This window comes from Panthera pardus, unplaced genomic scaffold (assembly GCF_024362965.1).
Source record: "Panthera pardus isolate Hobbes unplaced genomic scaffold, ASM2436296v1 HiC_scaffold_16, whole genome shotgun sequence".
Lineage (NCBI taxonomy): Eukaryota > Metazoa > Chordata > Mammalia > Carnivora > Felidae > Panthera > Panthera pardus.
Window position 1 is genome coordinate 145,509,070 of NW_026526721.1, and position 25,369 is coordinate 145,534,438.

Consider the following 25,369-nt stretch of genomic DNA (forward strand, 5'->3'; position numbering starts at 1 on the left):
TTGCATTCTATCTGACAAAGAGGGCCTTAAACTCACACTATATATGTTCTTATTCAAATTCATAAGGAAAACATCAGACCTCAAAATATGGAAAATATGGGGGAAAAAAACAACAAACACACAGGGAAGCATAATCGGTGAAGAAAAAAAAAAAACAGAAAATGGTTCAGCCCACCAACAATACAATAAAAGGTACAGCAAATGTGAGATATTATTTCTCACCCTTCTCTGAGTAGAATTCCACCCCCCCCCACCCCGCACCGCCCATCGGCAGCATCCAATGTTGCCATAGTTGGATTGTGCCTGGGAACGCATTCCTTGCTGGTGGCATTGTGAGTGGTTACAGCCTTCTTAAAAGTCAGTATCACAACACACAGCCAGAGTCTGGCTCAAAACCACATTGGTTTTCATAATCAGCAATTACATACGGGGCACTTTATCTTCTGGACATAATGAAAGCAAAAGTGGGCAGTATGAGCACAGACGTGTTCATCCATTGTCATTTACAACAGCAACGCGCTGGAGGCAAGCTGAATGCCCAAAATCACGGGGATGGTTTCATAAGCTATGACACAGGGTGTTCCATGGGCTAAGACACTTTAAGTTTTTCTTCTCAGCAGTTTAGTCCAAAGGGATGGAGAAAGAGACAGGAAGTAATTTGAAGGGAAGCAATTTGCTAAAAGCAAATCATAGAATGATTTCCTCCAAGGCTGTCAGAGCCTGGATGTGTGTATTGATGGAGGGCAGCAATACAACACAGAAAAAGAAAGGATGCGAATATGAGAAGGAGAGAGAACGAGAAGGGAGAGAAGGGGTGGAACAGAAGGGACGCCACGGGGAAGAGAGACTGTCTGGGATCACGCCCCAGAAGCAGGACCCAAAGGTAAAAGGAGTCTGCTGTGCAAATAGGCAAGTCCTTCCTCTGGAGTCGAGGTGAAGAGAGACCAACAGAAACACGTTTGAAGTGAAGACAAGGATCAATTTGATCCTTCTAGACTTTCTCCTTCAGGTGAGCCTTTCTGGGTTTGACAGACTCCGGGAGCCCTGACACCACGGAGGCTGAAATCCTGTACCATCTTGTTAAAAGCATTGCTTCAGTCAGGGGCTACTGTGGCACTTCCCAGCTAGTAAAGGAAAAAATGAGCAAAAATGCCACCAGGGGGCAGGTCTGGTCTGGCAAAGGGAGTTTAAGGATCTTCCGGAAAAAAAAAAAATTTTTTTTTTTTCTTTCAGCTCTGGGTCCATTCTTTGTTTTGCAACCATAAATACTGCATTGGGTCCGGAGCAATTTCTTTAATGGTTGTGTTGTGGGTATGAATTTTGCTCCAGAAACTCAGGTGTGCATGAAATGTCACAGTACTTTACATCCTTTGAATAAAATTAAATCCAGCCTGAAGTGGAGATCCTACAAGCCTGATTAAAAGTCAGCCTCCGTCATGATTATGGCTCCCACAGCCCCCAGAGGTCCCCCGGAGGTTCAGTGTTAGTGCTTAGGTGACTGGTCCAGTACATGAAATGCTTACGACCCGAACCAACGTGATCCCCTGATACGCTGTGGCAGGGCCATTTCCTTCCCTGTTAGAAATGAGCAGACATTCCAACACCTGGAACAAACACACACACACACACACACCACCTTAGGGTACTTACAGAGGGGAGCCGGGAGTCATCCCTATCTGGGGATGCCCCCACCACCCCTCCTTTTAGCCCCTTGCTCTCCTAGGCCTGCATCTCTGCCTCTAAACTTCTTGCCTTCCTCTAGGGGTTCACTGGCCAGCTGAGGCTTTCAGAAAACCTAGGAAGACAGATACCATCAGGGCTACGCAAGCCTCAAAGGAGGCATGGACCCCAGGGGTGCTACGCCTTTCTCAGGATCAGGAAAGGAGAAGAACACAAGAACAGAAGCCACCCATATACCCTAAGTGTGCTGCCACATTTGCCTCAAGGTTACCGTTTTTAAAACCCCCCGTGTTTACAAGTCTGACATCACGTGACCGTGCGCGTTCTTTTTCCGGTAGATGACACAGCCCTCGGGCAGCCCTCGTAGCCAACGGTGGGTTGAGGATTCACCATCATGGTAGGTGCCATGGAGGAACCAACACAAAGAAGGGATACGTCCCCCTCCAAGGAGCTCCCAGTGTCTCATGCATAGGAACAGGTCATTAAGACCTGGTGAACTTAGGGAAGAGTTGCAAACTAAAAGCCAGAAGGCCAGACCCCACTGACAAAGGTACGTTGGAAATTTGTAAGTCATTGGCCAACATTGAAAATATCAAGAGCAAAGGATAGTTCACGTCAGCACCTGTATATGTAGCATCTCTTGAAAAATAAGACCTGGCACTGAGTGTTGTATGGAAACCAGTTTGTCAATAAATTATATTTAAAAAAAAAAAAAGAAAAGAAATAAAGAAAAATAAGGCCTGGGACACAGCCCTGCGTGGCAGCCGCCATTATTTGCGGAGTAGGGGCTGCTCCCTTAGCTGAGGCCGCCCTTCTCTGCTTTATCACAGTCCCCACCATGCCCTAGAGTATTATGCCCAGTCCGCCTCCCTTATTTATGCTACCTGTCTAGCTTCTATAAGCATTTGAGCTTTAACCTCTGAGTAAACTAAATACAATCATACTCAGGATACAGGATTGTGCTCCAGACTGATTAAGACTAAGCGTCTGCCTTTCCTCACTGCTCACACTGATTTATCTGGAAATTCAGAATTATTTCAGATGGCCTTAAGATTTGAGCACAGACTAAAGACATATTTCAGCATATTTCAGGTACCGACTTGGTTCCTATGCAATTGTGACAGATGAGGCCAGGGGTAGCCCTGGCATACAGCACAGTATGCCCATGCTTGTGTGAGGAACAGCAAACCCAAGGTACAAAGAGATATTTGTGGAAATGCAGCTTTAGCTCCACTGTTGGGCCTCAGTTTCCATCACTGCTATTGAGAGTGCCCAGTGGAGGGGCGCCTGGGTGGCTCAGTCGGTTGAGCGTCCAACTTGGGCTCAGGTCATGATCTCACGGTCTGTGAGTTCGAGCCCCGCGTCTGGTTCTGTGCTGACAGCTCAGAGCCTGGGGCCTGCTTCGGATTCTGTGTCTCCCTCTCTCTGCCTCTCTGCCCCTTCTCAAAAATAAACATTAAAAAAAAAAAAAAAGAGCGCCCAGTGGATCAGCCAGTCCCAGTGAGCAGGCATACACTGGTGTGAACAGGCTACAGGAGGCCACACACACACATGTTCCCCACTCAGAACCCATCTTTGTCCTGACCTCAGCCCATGAGCTCAGCCTCAGCGTGCAGAGACGCCCAGCTTAATTTTGCTCAATTTTAATTTTCAACAGACAGTCCAAGCTCAGAGCTTTTTCCACGGTAAATGAGAAGAGTCCAACAGAAACAAGAGGGGAACCTGCTAAACTCCGGACAGAAAAATAAAAGGAAAGAAAAAATAATTTTCTAATGAGGTCTTCTGCACTTGTCTGGCTTTCCCGGGGAGCTCAGGTTACTATCCATGAAAAATCCTCTGGATGGGTCTGAAGATAATGTTTTAAGTCCACAAGATCTAAATGCAATATAAGTTAATATAAATTAATAACACAACAATTTTAAAAATGTGTTCTGTGTGTTCCGAAGGAGAACTCACTGTGAACTCCCCTGTTGCACAAGAATATCCAACAGGAATGTTGTTCGAATCTTTTGCTGGAGGGCGCCTGGGTGGCTCAGTCGGTTAAGCGTCCGACTCTTGGTTTCGGCTCAGGTCATGATCTCACAGTTCGTGAGGTCAAGTCCCATATCGGGTTCCAAGCAAATAGTGTAGAGCCTGCTTTGGATTCTTTCTCTCTCTCTCTCTCTCTCTCTCTCTCTCTCTCTCTCTCTCTCTCTCTCAATCTGCCTCTCCCCTGCTCATGCTTTCTCTCTCAAAATAAATAAATAAACTGAAAAAAATTAAAAAACAATCTTTTGCTGGTTGCAATTTTACAAATACAGTGGAGTACAGCTATCTACAAAGACTGTGATTTAAACTAGGGAAAAGCAATGAGCATAAATCCATAAAACATTCAGAGCATCCAACGTCCTTTAGCAGAAGAGACACCCCACCCTCACCAGCTGATTTCTGAAGAAGGCCATGCTTACGCGGGACATATCTAAGTGGCTCCTTGTGGTGCCCTAACCCGTAACCACCACCTTGTGGTGCCCTGACCCTTTACTCAGAATGACAAAGAACAATCTGACTTCAGCTAGTAGGGTATCTGACAAACTGTAGATAAAACAGCTCTACCTGAGAGAATACATAGGACAGGATTGTATCTCGGGTCTTAATAGTTTAGGGAAAGAGAACACATTACCTACAAGACATGGGAAATTCATGAGTTAAGCTTTTCCAAAATCCACATCCCAGCCACTATCAGAAAGAGAGTCTCTCAAGTCACATTGAGAAATACTTCACTTAAAGGGCACGTCTATATTAGATTCTCCTTAAATATAAATTGTAAACAACGCACAGCTTTAAGATGAGTTCTATCCACTAGGAAACAGGAATTTTGAAGAATATATTGTAAATTCTATATCCCATTGTTAAAATAGAAACTCATCCTGAACATTAAAAACAAAACACTGTTGCATCTTTAAAGAAACGGGTGTTTTTAGTTCATGATCTAAAAACGAGTGATTGGATATACCAATGTCACAGATGGTGATGGAAAGAAAATTAGGATCAGCATCCTCAAAAATATACAGAAGCTCTCAAAATGTATACAAACTCTTACATGCATACATACATGAACACACACACACACACACACACACACACACACACACACAGGAATTAAATGCAGCACACCCAGGGGGGTGCCTGAAGCCCTGCCTGCCTACCTAGGAAGTGGCCTTTGCAGTGTCTCACTGTGAGGCTTCCATAGAAACACATCACCCCACCCAGACTATGCAGTTCCTTCAAGTGTTGTTCATCAGAAACCTGCCAGGGAGAATACTCGATTCCCTCTAAAGATATCTGGAATATCATATCAAGTGGTATCATCAAATAAGCAATAAAACAACACACCCATCAAATAGGTTCTAAAAGATTTATTTCTCTTCTACTGTTGAGGAGAAAGGAGCTGGTAATAAATGGCTAACATTAGTCACAAATCTGCAGGTCAGCAAACAAAAATAAAGGTTGAAATGACCATGCGTGAGTACAAAAAGACAACTTGTTAATTACTTTTAAGAATGTAAATTTGGCTGGCGCGATGCAGAATTATTTATGAAATGTTGACCAAAGAGGAAATCTGCATTAGAACATTGAGTAATGATGAGGCAAAGCAAACTGATGGGATTTTCAATTACATTCTCTGGGTCTCGGGCTTCTGCAGCCTTGCCCAACTCCCTTGCCCTCCACATCTGTTCACTAGGGTGAAGCTTCCGAAGAAACAAACAGACATAAACTTATTTTAGACAGTCGCTTTAGAGAGCAGAGTATAACTCTGCTACGATGCTGGAAGCTCCCGGGGAGCCCTGGAAAGCCTTTCGAAGAACTCAACTTAGACCACTGGCAATGCCCCTGAACTTAAAATCAGTGCAGATGGTGTGGGTGTTTTAGTAAGGACAGAGATAGAGATGGGAAGGGAAGACAAATGACATACTACATCTGGGAACAAGTCACGAGAGAAAATAGTTTGCAAACTAATTGACTGAATATTGTATAATCATGCTCTCCAAACAAGACAATCCCCTGTGATGTAAGGAGAAGAGATTAGAACATCTCTACATAATTGAAAATTTACAATTCATCCTTAAAAATGATGATGTGTATTTTTAAATGTGCATACTATATTTAAAAGTAATACATGTAGATGATTTTAAAAGAATAAAAACATATTGGGGTGAATGAATGCTCAGTTTATTTTCGATGTTTTTAACTGTTAGCAGATTGCGGTCAATTCCTAGATAGCCTTTGTGTAGGTAAGCAAGCAAGGAACCCGATGGCTTCACTAGGTCAATTACTCTATACTTAGGTTTATTATTATTGTCTCTTATTATGATTTTTTAAAAAATCTTTTTCATGTTTATTTATTTTTGAGAGAGAGCGCAGAGGAGGGGGCAGAGAGAGAGGGAGAGAGAGAATCCCAAGCAGGCTCTGCACTGCCAGTGCAGAGACTGACATGGGGCTCGATCTCACTAGCCTAACGGTGAGATCATGACCTGAGCCAAAATCAAGAGTCGGATGCCTAACTGACTGAGCCACCCAGGGGCCCCACTCTTATTATGATTTTCACAAAAATTATGTTAATGGAGAAAATTAAGACATTTCAGAGGAATACTAAAGAGAAAAAAACACCTATAAATATCTCTAAAATATTTTGGTGCCTGTTATCTTCCCCTTATCTAACCATATATACAACATTTTGTATGTATATAAGTATCTATGTGTGTGTGTGTGTATATATATATATATATATATATACATATATATATATATACACACATATGGTTTTTCAAAATTGATATTATACTATAGTGGCTGTTTGTATAACTCATTTTTTTCAGTTAATAATAAATTATGAATACGTTATTTTGGAACAGAATTTTAAGTGTCTATATACTAGAAATTTGCATATAAATTAGGTACTAAAATTTAACCAATTCCCTATAGTTGAATACTTAGATTCTTTTACATTTCTTGTTTTAATACTTGAAGTTTGGACATGAAGGCCTTTGGATGGCAAGCAGAATGGTCTAGATTTTATCCTATGGACCAGTCACTCTCAAGGGAATGGCAGTATACTTGTAGGGAATGTTTTGGAAATCTGGGCAGATGTTTTGGTTTTCTTTTTTTTTTTTTAATTTTTTTTAATGTTTATTTATTTTTGAGACAGAGAGAGACAGAGCATGAACGGGGGAGGGGCAGAGAGAGAGGGAGACACAGAATCGGAAGCAGGCCCCAGGCTCTGAGCCATCAGCCCAGAGCCCGACGCGGGGCTCGAACTCACGGACCGCGAGATCGTGACCTGAGCTGAAGTCGGACGCTTAACCGACTGAGCCACCCAGGCACCCCAGATGTTTTGGTTTTCAAGATGGGTGGAGACTTCTACTGGTGTTTAGTGAGGACCAGAGAGGCTGCTAGCTCTACAATGTGTAGAGTGGTCCTGAGCAATAAGGAGCACTGTCCTGTGTCCTGCCCAACTTTCAAACGTCCTCCCGGAAATGTAGCAGGTGAGAAGCCCGGTTACAAGGCTCCAAGCCCATACCCTAACTCTGTTTTACATACAAATGCAAAAGATTCTGTGCCCATTTTTAAGAAACGCTAAGGTTTTTTTATTACTCGGGTAAATCAAGGGAAACGGGTTTTCTTCAAAGCTTTACTAAGAGTTGTGCACCGTTTTGGAAAATTATTTCACTAATACCACACCACACCTGCTTTTTGCATCAGCAACGTCACCTACGTACAAAAGTCTGCATTTGTATATGGCTTACAATCACTGTGATTCTAAGAGCATGTGTGAGAATCGTACCACTCACTTCCTCCTGTCTTCTAGTGCAGTCACGCCCACGCATGTTGTAGTGAAATATGTATCTGTATTATGAAGATTAGCTCTCCTTCATATTACACGCAAGGTCTCGTGTTACCTTTTATCAAGTCAGGTGTAGGTATTGGTCTCATTTTAGGAGAGCAAAGGGGACATTGACAATATTTATTATAAGCAGGGGTCATCGGGTCTCTAGGGGTGAATATTGCTACTGCAAAGCACAGGAAGCCATTAGAGGCTTCCGGCAGGAGAGCAACATGATGACACAGAGCTGGAGGTATGGATACGCAGAGAGCCAAGAAAACAAATGGGGAAAAGAGATGGCAAGAGACAAAGAGACCATAAAGGAGGCAAACGCAATCTGGGCAGGGAAATAACGTACACCTACAATATCACAATGCCTGCAAGCATCAGAAAGAAGAACATTTCACAGAAGGCATCTTAAAAAGGAAGTGACTAGAACTCAGTGATTGAATATGGTGTCAGAGTGACTGAGCCCTCAAAAGTAGCCTCACACACATGCACACACATTTGCAAGCACACACACAGACACACGCTTACATGCTCCGAAACTCCCGATTCATCACCAAGTAACCCCTCTCCCGCTCCTGCTGCCAAAGGAAAGACTTATCACACCACTGATTCTGTGATCTGACAGCCCAACCTGACAATAGCCTGAACTGGAGGGGCAAAGCCTTATTCGGCTTATTTATTTGTTTGTGATTCTGCATCCAAGATAAACCCCCAAATAAATTTTAAGTGTGCTTCAAGTACACTCCAGGTTATAAATCATATACTTGCATTCTCATACTACAGTAAGCAGAAAACTACAAAGATCAAGTGCGCATATATATATATATATATATATATACACATATGTATATATATACATGTATATGTATATATATACATATGTGTATATATATATATATATGTGTGTGTGTGTGTGTCCCTTCCTTGCCAAATCCATGCACACCCACACAAAGAGAGACAATAAAAGGAAACTAAGAACCTGTGAACCAATGATTATGTGTCAGCACCAGTCACATTTACTAATCAGAAGCAACCCTACCAATTAAAATAGTATGCTATTAGACTGGGCAAGAAAACCATGGTACTAAATAGAAAAAAAAAACACTGCAAAATGAAGGAATAGAGAATCATAGATATTAACCAGAAGAGAATCAGCGCTACAAAATACTAGGTATAGAAAAGAATGTCCCAATTAATATTCAATTTCCAGTTAAGATTAAAAGTATATTACATGCTGATTATCTGACTTTAGCATGTATATCCATTCTTGATTTCAACTGTTTCTGAGAATAGGTAATATGATTGTTGCTTTAAATAAAGGAAGAGTGAGTCAACAATATCCCCAAGTATAATGGGGCTATTTAGTTTTCCTGATCCATGTCTTGAACTGTAATGAGTCAGCAAAACACAAATATCACATCCTTGGTTGCTTTTCTTAACAATGGAAAAGTGTTAAATGGAAAACAAGAGGAAAACGGTAACCACATCTTTCTCAACCCTGAGCAATTATTCCCCCACACCACCAAAAAGTGTCAGTTGTATTCCATCAAAGTAGAAAATGTCCCTAGAAACCTCACTATTAAATTCTCACATTGTCCAGTTCTCTTTTCCTTTTATGGGTTACTTAGCATCTGAAATGCATTCTTTAGCACTCTTCTATTTGCCTTGTGTGACAAAAATGCAAGACAAAGCCCAAGGACTATGTGAACGGCCTGAAATGGGTAAGGGCGGGCTTTTCTAGGCAAAGGCACAGAGAACATCACCCCTCTCTCCCCATCTCTACTGCCTGATCTCAGGTTTGACAAGGGGTAGAATATGTATGTATTGGGTACATATTATGCTACAGTGTAGGAGGTTTAATGAGCCATGAAAAAAAAACAGAGAATAACTTGCAGCTAAGAGGAGATGCTGTAGGTGAGGTTATGGCTTAAAGGCTATGGCCCTCCCTCTTCTTCTTCATTAGACACAAGTTCCAAGCTCCTTGTCATGAAAGACAAGTACCCCAAGACGGCCCCTTTGCACCTCTGTCATACTTGAATCACACCTTTTCTTCTTAAGTCTCTGGATCATCATGCTGCGATTCTTCCTGGAGCCTGCTTCTTTACAACCGTCCCCTAACTGGCTTCTACTGATTGTTCAAGACTTAGCTCTAGCATCACCCAGTGGGGTAGATATCCTCTCTCTCTGCTCTCAGTGCAAACAGGGTTTATCTCCATCCGGGTCCTCACCAGTTACCTTGCGATCATCTCTTTACTCATTTGTCTCTCCACTTACGAACTTCTCAAAGGCAGGAACCAAGTCTTTTTGATATTTGTATCTCCAGTGCACAGCACAGCAAGTGCTCCATAAAGGTTTGTTGCTTGCCTGACTGGGAAGAAGAAGCGCTATTGCCTATAAAAGCTATTAATAGTAACACCGATTTTCCCACTGAAGGTAGGGAGGGGTTTGCAAGTCGGCGGTTTTACTAACCAGGGTCATGGAGGTAGCTGAGCTTGAGGGAGAAGATCCCAGGGGTAGACCATCACCCAAATTACCCAACTTCGATGGTTGCAACCTGTTGTGAACTCTATTCTATCTGTCATGACCTTGGGGCAACTCATTGGTTCACATCCCTATACATGATGTCTATGCAGCACAGGAGGGGGAGCATGTAGTGTTGACTCAGGACTTCCCTGTTCTTCAAAATCTAATTTGGAGGCAGGAATTTAACCGGCAGGACCATGCTAGGAGAGGGGCAGGTGAGACACAAGGAGTCTCTCTCTAGAGCCCGGGGGCTTCTTCTCACTTAGGACTGTCAGCCCTCACCAACTGTGTGGAGACACTTTCAAGCACATTTTGTTCTATGATCAGTTGAAACCCACTGCTGGCATCTCTTCATTTTTTATCACACAAGCCCCTTGGGCATAAGATGCTTTTGTTGGTGGAAAGAACAGAAGGTTTCACACTCACAAAGGGTACCGGATTTAGACTTTTAACATTATCTCCAAGAGAGGTGACGCCAACACAGACATGTGCTGGCAGAGTTGGAGGAAAGAAGCCATTCATCATACGATTTTCCCTTGTGTTCTGTTATCAGATCATACTTTCAGAAATACACTGTGAGTGAGAACTTTTCACAAATCTTAGAACGATCTTGCAAACGGCACTTTATTTTGAGTTTGTGTGTAGGTCAAGTATGTTAATTTGTTAAGCGTAAACAACGTTTATACTGTTTGGTATGTCATTAGCTTGTAATATACCAGGAGCTACTTCTCTACATCTTCAGGAGGTCTTACAAGCACAGAATTATTTATAGGATCAACAGACAATGGGCATGGAATCATTTCATCAAAAGGAGAAATGCAATTTTACGTATTACTTACCACATTAAGTTTTTCCCAGAACTCAGGTCCTTCTTCCATCTCTCGAAGGCTCGGCGGAATGTACCAAAAGCAAATGTTGGCATATTCAGGCTGGGGGTTTAAAAAATTTGAAAGTTATTTTAACTTAAAATTAATCTTATACTGTAATTAAACTTAGTTACTTCTTCTAAGAGTTGTCATGTGTGTATTATGTTGATATCAAATCATTCTGCCTCACTTCTGATAACAGTCTGTTGGGAGATTTTCTTCTCAGTTGGGTGCACCCAACTGAGAAGAGAAAGAGGGTGCTCTTTCCTCCAGGTAAGGGATGAGCACAAAACTGGGAAAAAACATAATAAAGTTTGAAGCTGCTCCAACCAAGCTCTGATCATCAGTTAGCACCTGACACTCATGTGCCCAGAGATGCCCTGGTCCCTCCCTCTTCAACTCTGATCCTCAGCTTATTCCTTATACCACCATATCCTTCTAATAATTCCTTCTCTATTTAAGGTAGAGGTATTTAAGGTAAAGCTGTCTTCCATTACCTGCTGAACCTGACAGATGCAAAATCCCCAGTTACCTATGAGTTGATGACATAGGACATACTTGGACCTCACTTAACCAGCCCGGCTGTGACCCTTGCCTATACCGCTTTGAGAAAAAGAGCATCATCTTGACTCGTGGCTCTGAAATATCAGTGCCAGTCCCAAGTACTGTAAGGATAGGAGTCGGCCTTTTTCAAAACAGAGATTCTCAGTCCCTGTGCTCAGAATGCCCAGCGTCTGATTTAGTCCAGCATAGAAAAGGCTGGAGAATTGGTATTTTACAAAGCATCTCAGGTGATTCTGAAGTAAGTCGCGCATGGTATATGTTTGAGAAACTCTGAACTAGAGAGGCCAGAGCCAAATCATCATCTCCAGTAATCGGTTTTGGTTAAACATGGGATAACCTGCCAGAACAGGCTTTAGTCTAGCTCTTGTCACATAGATGAGACCTTCTCCACTACACATTTCATCCTCACAGGACAAAAACGTAGTACATGTCAATGGCAATCACAAGACTTGTATTCAGTGACCAGGTGATGTGGGAAGTTATGTTGGGGGTTTACAAATTAGATACATAGGGAAGATTAGATATTCAGGAAAGATTATAAGACATGACTACCTGCCCAGCAGACTCTTAGCAGTGACAGTATTTGAAATGATTTCCATTTTTCCACACAAACACGGTTTGTAGGCAATAGCCAATGTTGTAACAGTTCTCAGTAACCATCAGAGTTATACTCTAGTATCAGGATGAAGTTTGCAAGTATTTCAGAAAGATGGAATAGCTATCATCTTATATCTTAAGATCACAAGACCAGTGTTAAAGAGAGTTCGGATTCTAGTGGATTTTAAATCAAAAGTGAATGCCCAGAAACATCCCCAGCTCAACAAGCTAAGCCCTTTCACCTTTGAAATTTGTAACATGCTTATTGGATTTGACCAAAAAAAAGAAAAAAAAAAAAAGAAAGAAAGAAAGAAAAAAGAGCCACAAATCTTCAAAATATAGAGTAGTTCAAAATGGAGTACTATTTAATTCAACTCAGTTTCTGCAAACATTTATCATGAGATTACAACAGTCTTTACAAATCCATACAATTTATACTTGGGTTTCTGATATAACTGATTTGGTATCTCTAGGAAAGAAATGTCCTTCAAAATTCTTTACTCCCTTGAATGTGAATACATCTTTTCAAATAAAGTAACTATAGTTGATCAGAAAGTAAAAGAAAATATAGTTATCCTCTGTCATCGGGTTCTAGGAATTCACGTCTTTTACATTAATGACGTTTTTTTTCCCCAGAAATAATTTCCTGCTTCTCAGCTCAAATCCACACTTTGTCTGTCCCCCTATAACAATGGAAGTGGACTCTATAAATATTTCTCCTTGCCATCTGGTCCAATCTGAGACTTTATCAGCAGAGGGTGCTGGAGGGACGCTGAGAAGGAAGAGGTATCTCTTCCGGTTCCGGTGTGCTAACCTCATGGATCCCCCGCAGGACGTGTGGGTTTTTGAGCAGCGCTGGTGTCCAGCCACAAGTGGACCCCCTGCCAACTTCCCCCTGGCACCACCTCATCAGATGGTTTCACAGCAGACTGGTAGGGGCCCTAAATGGCTTTTTCTGGCACACTCCCCTCAGGTGGTCTCACAGGGCAGTGCTGCCAGCGAGGCACCCCTGTGAAGCCTGAGTGAGCTTCAAGGTGCTGCTCAGAGGCTTTCTCTAGCACTCTGTGCCTCCTCCAACTACCACTGGATCTCAGCCCGGGGAGGACGGCCTCTTGCTTGGGTGCTGTATCCCGGGTTCTAAGAGTGGTGCGTGTTTTCTACCTCTGCTATTTCTTTATTTTTTAGGGTTCTCTCTTTCCCTGATGAGGCAATCCCCTGTTAATAATAATAATAATAATAATAATAATAATAATTCTCCTCCTCCCCCTCTCCTTCTCCTTCTGATATGAAATGCCTCACAAATTCGTGTGTCATCCTCGCACAGGGGCCATGCTCATCATCTCTGTCTCGTCCCCGTTTCAGTATATGGGCTGCTGAAGCAAGCACAATAATTCTTTAGACTGCACTTTCCCACTTCAAATTACTGTGCAGTTTTTGTCTTCTTATTGGACCCTGACTAATACATCATTAAGTTATTGCTTTTCATTTGCACGGAGACATTATAAATCATTTTGTGGTAGTTTCTACTTGCTTCCGTATCTGCTCTATGTTGTATACGTTAGGACTTAGACCTTTTTTTTTTTTTTTTTTTTTTTTTAAATTTTTTTTTTTAACGTTTATTTATTTTTGAGACAGAGAGAGACAGAGCATGAATGGGGGAGGGTCAGAGAGAGGGAGACACAGAATCTGAAACAGGCTCCGGGCTCTGAGCTGTCAGCACAGGGGCCCAATGCGGGGCTCGAACTCACGGACCGCGAGATCGTGACCTGAGCCGAAGTCGGTGCTCAACCGACTGAGCCACCCAGGCGCCCCAGGACTTAGACCTTTTAAATCACCTTTTAAATTTGCTTCCTTTAGTAAGTTTCTGTTTCAATGTATTTTTAATTTTTTTTTTAATTTATGTATTTATTTTGAGAGAGAGAGAGAGAGCAAGCAAGCAGGGGAGGGACAGAAAGAGAGGGAGAATCCCAAGCAGGCTCTGCACTGTCAGCGCAGAGCCTGATGAGGTGCGGGGCTCGAACTCATTAACGATGAGATCGTGACCCGAGCTGAAATCAAGAGTCAGACACTTAACCAACTGAGCTACCCAGGCACCCCTCTGTTTAAATATTTTAGAAGTGACATACCTGTGATTTTTGCCCAGTCTCTTTTATAATGGTGTGGTTTAGTGCTGTGACATTTGAAAACTTGTGAAGCCTTTTTGACAGTTCATTTGATTGGAAGATATTTGATCTCCATTTGGTGGAATACCTTTACTGTCATCATTTCCAAAACTATTAAGATTTGGAAAAAATATCCTTTTGAATATTCACGAGGCACACATTTGAGTTTTTCCTGTCTCTTTGCCTTTCTAGCTTGTATTTGATATAGTGACTTTTTTCAAGAGGCTGCAAAGCAGTAATGAGTATTTTCAGAGTAGAACCATTCACATGGCACTTCATTGCCTATATATAGGAAAGCCTGACCTCTCGAGTGTCTTAGGAACACTTTAGTCTATGTACTCTAACACCATAAAATTGAGAAGACATAAAAAGGGAATCCAAGTGTCTAGACCAGACAAATGAGAGCGAAGGGTACAAAAACACATGTAGCAGTGAAAAACATTGTCACAACCTTTAAAAATTCATGGAGAAGTACAGAAATGTCACTAAAGGAAAGATGGATACATCCTACCCTGATTTTCAAGAGAAAAAAATAGATATATTCTAAGAAATGAAGCAGGGACTTTATTATTGAGCAAATGACATGAGACCCCTTGGGGAAATAAGTCGAGGGTCACCAAGATGTAGTAGCTTGCATCCTCTAAAACTGAGTCGTGTCAAAAGAAATTCATCTCCTTTGCTTACAGTGTCATTAGATCATAATAATAATAATAATAATAATAATAATAATAAAAAGCAAAGCTAGCACTAGGCATTTTAATAAGTAGAAATGCAGACTCTGGCAGACAGAATGAAATAATCGTGCAAGTATAGAATGGAGAAAAGGGCCATGGTGGATTTCAAGTGACTTCAAGCTTTTTTATTTTAAATATCTGATTAGACTACTGAAAAATTTCAAAGGCAGCACTGAGTAGCACAAACAGCAAACAGCCTTGGTTTTAGAGTCACAAGGATATGGTTTGGATCTCAGCTTCACCAGGTCTTTGTTTGGACAGGGGTTGAACTCTAATCTCAGCTTCCTAATCTATGAAATGGAGATCATATGGTCCGCTTCACAGAATTGGTTAGATAGCACAGAGATTATTTCCAACATTTACTACTATATACGGCCATACACCAGGCACTCTATTAGAATAGTGGCTATTATCTGGGGCTATATAGGTAGAACAAGATGTCCTCATCAAGTGGATGAGTAGCCACATTAAAATCTGTACTAGGTGGGACACATCACTATTTTTGCATACAATATTTGAAGGGGAATGTTAAAGAATTATAGCCTGCCCCAAGAAGGGTAACTGAAATGTCTAATTCAATTAACAGAATTTTCTATGTTCTAGATACTGAACCAGACATTAAGATGAGAAAAATGACTACACTATATGCTTATCTCTAGGAACTCAGTGACGAGTAATGGAGCTACATACAGGCAATTAAACTGCAATGGAATGAGCATTACAAAAGACGAAATTTCTCGTAATACAAGAAACATTTCTGGCAACAGGAATAGTGCACATGTAGAAGCCCGTGTATTCAGGGGGATGGCAAGAACTTGGAATGAACAGAGGACAGGGTGTACTGAAGAGAGGTGAAAATGGGCATGGAAATGAGAGTCATTTCATGAAGGGCTTCCTCATCTGCCATGTTGGAGGGCTTTGGCTTGATTCTAGAAGAGATGTGGAATCATGGGAGACTTTTGATTTCAGGAGCAGATTTCATTTTAGAAAGACCACAGTGTGGCTCCCATGTAGAGATGGACTGATCATAGTTCTAATGACTGAAAGAAGAATGTAGTATTTTGGTAATGAAAATGGCTACACTACAGGTTTAGAAATGTTGGATTTGAGGTGCCTGTGGGAGTCTAACCGAAAATTTCACAACATACCGAATGTACCAGTGACTAGAGTTTAGGAGGCAAGTCAAGGATGGATACATTATTGAAGCTGTTGACAACAAAGTTCTAGAAATGGATGAAACATTTCAGGGAGAGTAAGTGGATACCATGAAGACCTTAAGATGGAAGAACAGAAAAGAATATTTCACGGGGTACCCAGATGAAGAGACCTTTGCCACATAGAGACTGAGAAGAAAAAGTTACAGGTAATGGAGAAAAACTGGGAGAGAAATTCAAAGAAACCAAGAAGGAAGAGAATTTCAAGAGAGAGGGAGTAGATAATGGTGTCAAACGCTACCTAAGTCCAAGGAGATGAAGACTAAACAATGTGCATCAGATTTTTGCGATTAGAAGGGTGCTGTCATCTAAATAAAAATATATAAGAAGATAACTATAAATTGCATGTACTTGATACATATTAATAGCAGGGGTCAATAAATAATAGAATATGAATAATTAGAGCTCTGGGGAAGAGAACTGAGCTGTGAATTATGTGACACAGGAAGTGTTCAGGAAGAGGTTGACATCCTGTTACGGTTACTGGTTACCATCAAGAGAGGTGTCCTGCCTCCAGCAGGAAGTTGACTGGATGTCCTTGAAGATCCTTTACACCCTGGAAAGTCTATGGAGCCAAACTAACTCTTCCTAATGTAGAACTCAGGAAGAGAAAAACAAAAAGTTGAATAATTAGGACTCTCCCAAGAGATCAAAATAAAATATGTGAATGATAGTATATGAATGACTATACCTCTAGGAAAACATTTATTAGATCTTAGATACAACACAGAAAAACAGAAAGATTATTTTCAGGGGCCTATGAATAATGCAGAATTCATTTGAAATGATAACTTTAAATCATCTTCAAGAAGATATGCACTATTTTTGTTCTTTTCAGGAAAAGGTATTCAAATACTGGATATTCTGTTTTGTTGTGTTCATTGACTGTTTTCAATATTCCACTTAACATTCTCACTGCTATCTGCTAAAAAGTGAATATATATGTGTGTAAGTAAAATTATATATATATATATATATAGATTATATATATATATTATCTCTATATATATTATATATTAATATATATATAATTTATAAAATTATATATATATATATAGATTATATATATATATATATATTATCTATATATAGACTTGCATTTTTCCTAAAGTGATAGACTTTCAGTTTCACAGACTATACTCCAATCACATCTCTCTTAAGTCTATGGTAGGGTTATATCTAATCAATCCAAACTAAGCCTTTGTTAACAAAAAGGATAACTGCCTTGACACTTATATATATATATGAGATTCAAGGTCTAATTTTACATTATTTCTCCAAATGGAACACAGAGAAAAGAGGCAAATGCGTATCACATACAAAACCCCTTGTAAGTGGGAAGGCTGGAGTGCTTTTAGAAAGCCACCTTCACTGCTCTGGGGCCATCTGGTTCCCATTGCTAAGATATTCAGGGCAGAAGGCTGCCTAATGATTAAAACCCACCTTCACTTGCCTTACAAGTTTTATGTTTGCAATTCCCTAAAATGATGGTGAGAGTTTCCTCCCTTAACTTTTAAGCCTTTAGGAGGAATATATACATAACGTTTAAGACAATCCGTCTTTTTTTCACGTTTTCTTTTAGCTCTATCAAAAGACTTCAGTTCCAAGGTGCACAGGACTTTCCATAAGCACCAGAGCTCCCACAACCAGAGAAATAGAGAAGGCAGTTCAAAATTGTAAAAATAAAGAGTAAAACTCAACCTCAAGGAAGTAAAGAAGGCAAGTTAAACTCAAGAATATTTTTTTTAAAAAAAAGTGACTCAGACTCAACCCGCAACCAATCCTACAGCTGTTGTTTTGCGCCTATGTGCTTATATATGCATCTCTTAAAAATATAGATGTTTTCTCATGTAATCATGCCATTATCACACCTAGCAAAATTATTGATAATTCTTTGGTACTATCCAATAGCCAGTTCACATTAGAAGCTTCCCAACTGTTTGAAACTTTACTTTTTACAAGTGTTCAAACTAGGCAACAGCTCCCTCTGCCGCGTGTGGTTATCAGGCCTCTTCTGTCTCTTTGAACCTGAGGTGATCATCACTACCTTCTCCTTTATTTTCCTTCACCCCACTAACCTGCTGAGGAAACCGGGACAGCTGCCCTGTGGAATATCCCACATTCCAAATTCGCCTTTTTGCTTCTCTCAAGTATCCCCAGAAAGCCATTTAAATATGGATTCTCTCGCTGTCTTTGCAAGTTCTTTCCTATCCCCATTTTTCAGGAACTTTGAACTCTTGAGGATAGTGGCAGAAGCCACAGTCAGGAGGCTCTGGAGCAGTGTTTCTGCAGCTTATTGGGAGGGCCATCATCATACCTCACCTCTGCTACTGCAGCAGCGTCCCAACTTGTCTCGTTCATCCTTTCCTTGGCTTTCCTTCACCCCCTCCCACCCCATTCCTCTCTTCCCAAGACATCCAGGACCATCTTTTAAAATGGAATTCAGACTCCTGTCTGCTTAAAACTTCTCTGATGATTACACTTCGAATAAAAGCCAAAGGTCTTACCAGGCCCTACCTGACTCTACCTGATCTGGTCTCTGCCCACCTCTCCAACCGTATCACCTCCTACACCCCCCTTTCTTAATGTGCCTTCTTCTGGTTCCTTAAACACTTCGAACTCCTTGTAGCATTAAGCCTTTGTAGTTGTTTATGGATTCTACCTAGAATGCCTTTCGCTCAGACAGCTAGCTGCATGGCATGCTGTTTACCATCAATCAGGTCTCAGGTAGAAGATGACCTCAGAGGGCCCTACCTGCATGACCAAAACCAAACAAGCCACCCCCCACCGACATCCTCATTCCGGCATTCCACTCTCCTTTAAAAAAAAAAAAACAAGTTACTTAACATACAGCATAGTCTCGGCTTCAGGAGTAGAACCCAGTGATTCATCTCTTACATATGACACCCAGTGCTCATCCCAACAAGTGCCCTCCTTAATGCCCATCATCCACTTAACCCATCCTTCCCCCCACCTCCCCTCCAGCAGCCCTCAGTTTGTTCTCTGTAGTTAGGAGTCTCTTATGGTTTGCCTCCCTCTCTGTTTTTCTCTTTTTTTTCCTTCCCTTCCCCTGTGTTCATCTGCTGAGTTTCTCAAATTCCACGCATGAGTGAAATCATACGATATCTATCTTTCTCTGACTTATTTTCCTTAACATAATACCCTCTGTACATTGTTGCAAATGGCAAGATTTCGTTCTTTTTCATTACTGGGTAGTATTCCATTATACAAACACATACACACGCGTGTGTGTGTGTGTGTGTGTGTGTGTGTGTGTATACATATATACCAAATCTTCTTTATCCATTCATCAGTCAATGAACACTTGGGCTTCTTCCATAATTTGGCTATTGTTGGTAACACTGCTATAAACACTGGGGAGCATGTGCCCCTTTGAATCAGTATTTTTGTATCCTTTGGATAAATTCCTAGTAGTGCAATTGCTGGGTCATAGATAGTTCTATTTTTAATGTTTTGAGGAACCTCCATACTGTTTTTCAGAGTGGCTGAACCAGTTTGCATTCCCACCAACAGTGTAAAAGTGTTTCCCTTTCTCAGCAATCCTCACCAACATCTGTTTCTATTACAGAACTTGCTACATCTGTAACTATTTATTTGTATACTGGATTATCTTTCATGAACCTGCCTTATTGTTTTCTTAAGAGGTCTCACTACCTGATGCTTGTTAGGTATTAATTTGCTTGTTTATTGCCTGTCATTTACCATTTTGAGTATAAATACTCCCAGAGAGAGGGATTTCCCTGTTTTATCCTCCCATGCCTAGAACTATGCCTAGCACATAGTAATTGCTCAAGAAATCTTGCTGAATAAATGAATACCAATGGCAGCCAGATTGCTTACATATAATATAGGTTCCTAGGCTGTAATCTCTAGGGGATTTTTACATTAGGTTAAAATTGCTATATAATACGTGCTATTAGAAGATCTGAGAGAACTTTATACTTCATATTTCTTAAAAATCAGAATTAAATAACACTTCATATTTTCTAACCAAGTTTTAGGAAAAAAAACAATATTCTCTACTTTTGCAACCACTTTACTTCTTATATATAGCAAGCAGTCCACAACACAAAATGACTTATTTTCCCATTGCTCCAAAGCTAATATGCTTTCCTTATTTTATAAAAAGACAAAACTAAATGCATTACCGTACATTCACTTAATTGATTTTTCACATGCAGGCACCACTATAGCACAGTTGAATATTCACAGTACAATCATCATGCAATTTATATATTTATTCAGTATTATCCTTGGTAATTATTATTGAGCACTTTAATTTTCAATACTTAAAGGCAAGTGTGCTCTTTGTGAATCTAACAAAGGAAAAATACTCACTAATAGAGTAAATTAACATAATGGACTCCATGAATTAAGCTAATGACTTGTTTCTAAGTCTGCAACACAAAAACCAGTGAAATATAACAGATTAGAAAATTACCACCTTCATCACTGTTGACTGACAAAATCACGAGCACAATTCCGTAATCACTTACTTCCAGCAGTAGCTTGAATCCTTCTCTTTTCTTGATTTCTTCTACAAGGTATCTAAAAATGAAAGTCACAATAATATTTATAATTTGGAATCTAAGAACTCCATGAACACAACTGACACACACACACAAACTGCTATTTCTGATGCAGAGACAAGGCTTAGAAATAAGGAAAGCATAGGGATAGGAACAGACACGGATTTAAACACATATTCCTGAACCTACTGCAGGCCTCTGGGGCCCGAGCAAAAAAGTACATCTTTTTAATAAGGTGATGTCTATCTCACATGTCAGCATCAGACTTCTACCCCACTATGAAAACCACCTACAGTATATCGGAGATACATCTCTGACCACGTGAGTTACACATTTATATTCTAGATGGGGATTTAGTATAGGTACTTAAATTACCCAGCTGGCTTTTGGTGCGTAATCCCACCTATAAGCTCATTTAAAATTAAGGAAGCTCAACATTACCTTTTCCCAGGCCAGAACCGAGGAAAGGAGAAGTGATCATTAGTATCATGTTAAAAGTAAGTGGGCTGCAGCCACTGATAGAATGTCTATGAAGTCATCTCAAATGTTAGGGAAAAGAGAACTATCAGACCATAAGCAAAGGGCACAGATACGTGAGATATGGAGTATGACCGAGAAAAGACAAAAACGACTTTGAGTAAATCCACACAGACACCTCTCCCCCTGGGCTTGGCTACTGTCAATAAAAAGGGGAACACTTTGAAATAATTGGCCTTAAATATTAGTGATTTGATTATAAGTCTGGAAAAGTTTATAACCCTTGTCCCAGTATTTCAAATTTGGGGGTAAAGTGTAAGGAATGACAAAAATGTACTTGCCAGAATATTTACCGTGATTTTATATGTAATAGCGAAAGAAAGGAGGAAAGAAAGAAGCAAACAAACAAACAAGAACACGACACCCAGCAATGAGGACTGGCTTTGAAACTTACGGTCCACGCATCATAGGGAATTAGATGGTACAATTGTATGGAATATGAGCATGTCGCTAAACTAAACTACACATATTCAACTAATACTTGAGGACAACAAAAATGTTTTTCTTGGGCCTAAATCTCAAAAAAACTGAAATAACACAATTTACGTTTTGAATCTCAAAGGCTGTTGTAAAAAAGTTAAAATCATACACGTTAATTTTGTCTAAATCTACATGTAGTGTGTGTGTGTGTGTGTGTGTGTGTGTGTGTTTAATACAAAATAACCAGAAACAAGAGTAATATCCAGAAATTGGGAAATGGTCAAATAAAATGTATTATAGCAATACAATAGAACATGATGCAGACATTAAAAAGAATAGGTTATATCTACTTTAATTAAACCACAGGGATGTTTATGATGTATTAGCAAGAGATAAAAGTAAGGTACTGAGAAATACGGATAACACAATTTTGCTTTTTAAGAAATTGTAAAAAGAATGCAAAAGTAATTCCTATCCACATGCATGCATGCGCACGCGCGCACACACACACACACACACACACACACACACACACACACGTTTTTAACAGAGTAAAGAAAGAAAGGGTACACCATATATCGTTAGTATTTACCCGAGGAAGGAACAAACAGGACGCAATGGGGAAGAGAGAGATTAGTAGCTCTCTTTTTATATTTCTTTGCAAAGTTTCTTGGATGTGGTTACTTGTAAAATTCTTAAAAGGGAACTTAATAAACAAAAATGCAAAGTACAAAACATATAGACAGACACATGCAATCTCTATCTACATAAGGAAAGCTTCTGAACCATACTTTCCGCAGCTCCTCAGACAAATGTTTATAGGCAATATGTGAACTCTGGAGCAATGCCACACTTCACCCTGAGGAAGCCCACACTAATTCTGGACACCTCAAAGCTAGGGAAAAACTTTGCATCTCTAGAAATCCCGGGACAGACTCTACAAGATTCTAGTTGTGCAGACCATCAATTTTGTGACTTTTGGCAAATCCCTTAGCCTCCCCAAGCCTGCCTCAGTGTCCTCCTGTATATAATGGAGGTGTGGAACTAGGGGGACAAAATCCTTCCCTAACACGTGATGACTATAAGAAACTTACACAAAAGTCTCCATTTAAGCTATGTCTGTCAAACAGGCTACAGCTGCTCTCAAGAGAAAGGCATCCTAAAACAGACCGGGATCATTTCAGTTACAACTCTGCTTTTTGCTAACCATGGGGACCCAGACTTTGTGTCAGGGTTAGCGTCCCCACTGCAGCTGCTCTCAGAGCCCGGAAAGCCCAGGGTAACACTCTGAGTTGAGAGTGCAGGTGATTCGGGTGAAGAGTTGCTATTATAAACATCAACAAAGGCTTACGCTCGAGTCCCCCAACTATGCTCCATGCCAAACCGTGTAAATATGTCTCCCACATAAAAGAGTTCGATCGCCAAATAAACGTGAGCAATGCTGGGCATGCCAGTTAGATTACTTTTGCCTACAATTAGAAAGGGACTTGGCTTAATTCATAAAGACATTTATCGGGCTGGTTGGATGGTTCAATACTGGCATCAAAAACCAGGTGTTTTCTATCGTTTCTATCATTTCAGCCCTCCACGCTCAGAGTGCTGATTGTCTCGTGTCCACAAGATGTGTGCCACACTCCACACGTCACATCCTTGTACAACGGTGTCCAAGAGGGAAGAGAGGGGGCTGGAGCAAAAGCATTTTCTCTTCATTTGTCTCTATTTAGCTAACACTATTTCCCCCAGAAGCCTTCAAAGAATTCCTTCTATATCTTCTTGACTGAGGCAGAGTCCTATATTTACCCCGAAACTAACTACAGGAAGTGGAGATTGGGTTAGACCGATGTTCCCAGCAAGACTATTGCTACCTAAATAAAATCAAGATTCTGTTAGCAAGAAAGAAAAAGGGAGACTGGCTATTGGGTGAACAATGAACAGTGTCTGCATGTTAAAAATGTTAAAAGTCAAGCTAAAAAATGTTTCTATATTACAGGCCCCCTCAGAGTCTTTAATGCGCTAATGAACACTGAATCTCCAAGAGAGGAGTTAGCATTTCCCAAACATATTTGACCATGAAAACGTTTTTTGGAAGAACATTTATTAAAATCTTCTGGAAGTCTATTATTCCACTGAGTACAGTTTCAGAAATGCTAGTTTAGAAGTGCCTCATCTATAGGGTACTCTATCCTCTTCTTAAATAAATACTTAAATTAAATGGGTTTTGGGGAGGGAATCCAAATAAGGTTTGAGTCACTTCTGCCTACATTCATAGGGATGATTTGTTCCTCACAATTTCTCTTTTCAATACATGGAAACAGACTAAAGATAAAATACATTTCAAAAAAAAAAAAAACCTAGTCTTATCTGATGCAAACCAGAAAAAAGCTGTACATTGAGTTTGGGGACATAATGCAGGAACCATAAACCCCTTCCACCAAAAGGAATCCGGGTAAATGGATTCAAAAAACAACAATAGCTTATAAAAACTCATCACTGTGCTTCCCACTAATCTTAACAAAAAAAAAGAGAGAAGGGAGGGGAAAAACACACACACACACACCAGCAAGAATTTTCACCAATCCTACTGGGTAAAAAAAACCTCATTGTATTAATATTCTGGCTTGATTTTGAAGCATCCATTAATGATGTTCTTGTTCCCAAACACTTCCCTTACAAATATGCTTACAAACATGCTTCTGACATTTGAAGGCCCTCAATTCTCTGATTTGTTCAATAAGTCTGTCTGATATTTTTGCATTGAACTTGTCCTTTCGCAGGACATTCTTTCCAGAAACAGCCTTTCCAGTCTCTTTCTCAGCTACTCAGTCTCCCTGGAACACTCTGGACCAACTTTCTCTCCCAGTCTCACCTCCTCATTTGAAATTTTTTTTTCCGATGCACCGAGTCTCCCAGAACTCCCGAGAGGTTCCCCATCTGCTCTCTATATGCTCTGCATATATTAGAACATATTGCATGGCTTGTGTGATTCATCACAGACACCTACATACATGCTACGTTCTACTGCAATTGTGATTTTTTAAAAAATTACCAATATAAAGAAAAAGATGAAAACACTGGCCCTTCTATAGCCTTGTAGACTGTCACCCTCTCATCACCTAGAGAAATATACCAGCACAGAGGTGCCATTGTGTAACTGCTCACCTTTTCCATACTGAAAACAATAAATCCCTCAGTATTCATGCAAGTCAGTGAAATGAATGCCATCTGAGAGATTACAGAGATTGTGTGTCAAGGGAATAGATAAATGATACACTGGAGATCTAACAAAGGAGCCGAATGGGAATTCTTGGCTGTTTGTTGTTGTTGAAAAGATTTACACACATGACTTTTCCAGACTCGCTTTAAAAATTACCTCTTACTGAATATCCATTTAAACTGAGGGACTTAACAAAGGCCTGGAAGGTGCCCTCCGCAACGGGTAGCCCTGGGTATTGTGAAACATTTTCAGCTCTTCTAGGCAAATATCAGGGATGCACAGTCACCTGCCTTGTGCCTGAGGTGGTGATTTTAAACCTCAGTCCTCTGAGTCTCAGTGAGGCCTAATAATCGCACATTACTGTAGGTTCCCAATGTCACTGCTTTTCAAACAATCCAAGGAGCAAGCAGGTTTTTAGTCGTTACTATTTCTTGAGATA

The 25,369-nt window shown here is 40.5% G+C and overlaps 1 protein-coding gene and 1 non-coding gene across 2 annotated transcripts in view; both read right to left on the reverse strand.

Moving 5' to 3' along the window:
* Positions 1 to 25,369, reverse strand: part of GADL1 (glutamate decarboxylase like 1) — a 167,035-nt gene that overhangs the window by 43,180 nt on the left and 98,486 nt on the right. Inside the window, exons 13-14 of the mRNA XM_019422854.2 lie at positions 20,727 to 20,778; positions 10,912 to 11,001 (exon numbers count right to left, since the gene is read on the reverse strand). Coding sequence (XP_019278399.1) covers positions 10,912 to 11,001; positions 20,727 to 20,778 — 142 coding nt within the window. The remainder of the gene's footprint in view (positions 1 to 10,911; positions 11,002 to 20,726; positions 20,779 to 25,369) is intronic.
* Positions 13,379 to 13,485, reverse strand: LOC128777461 (U6 spliceosomal RNA). Its single transcript, XR_008422721.1, has one exon. It is a non-coding gene; the product is annotated as a U6 spliceosomal RNA (small nuclear RNA).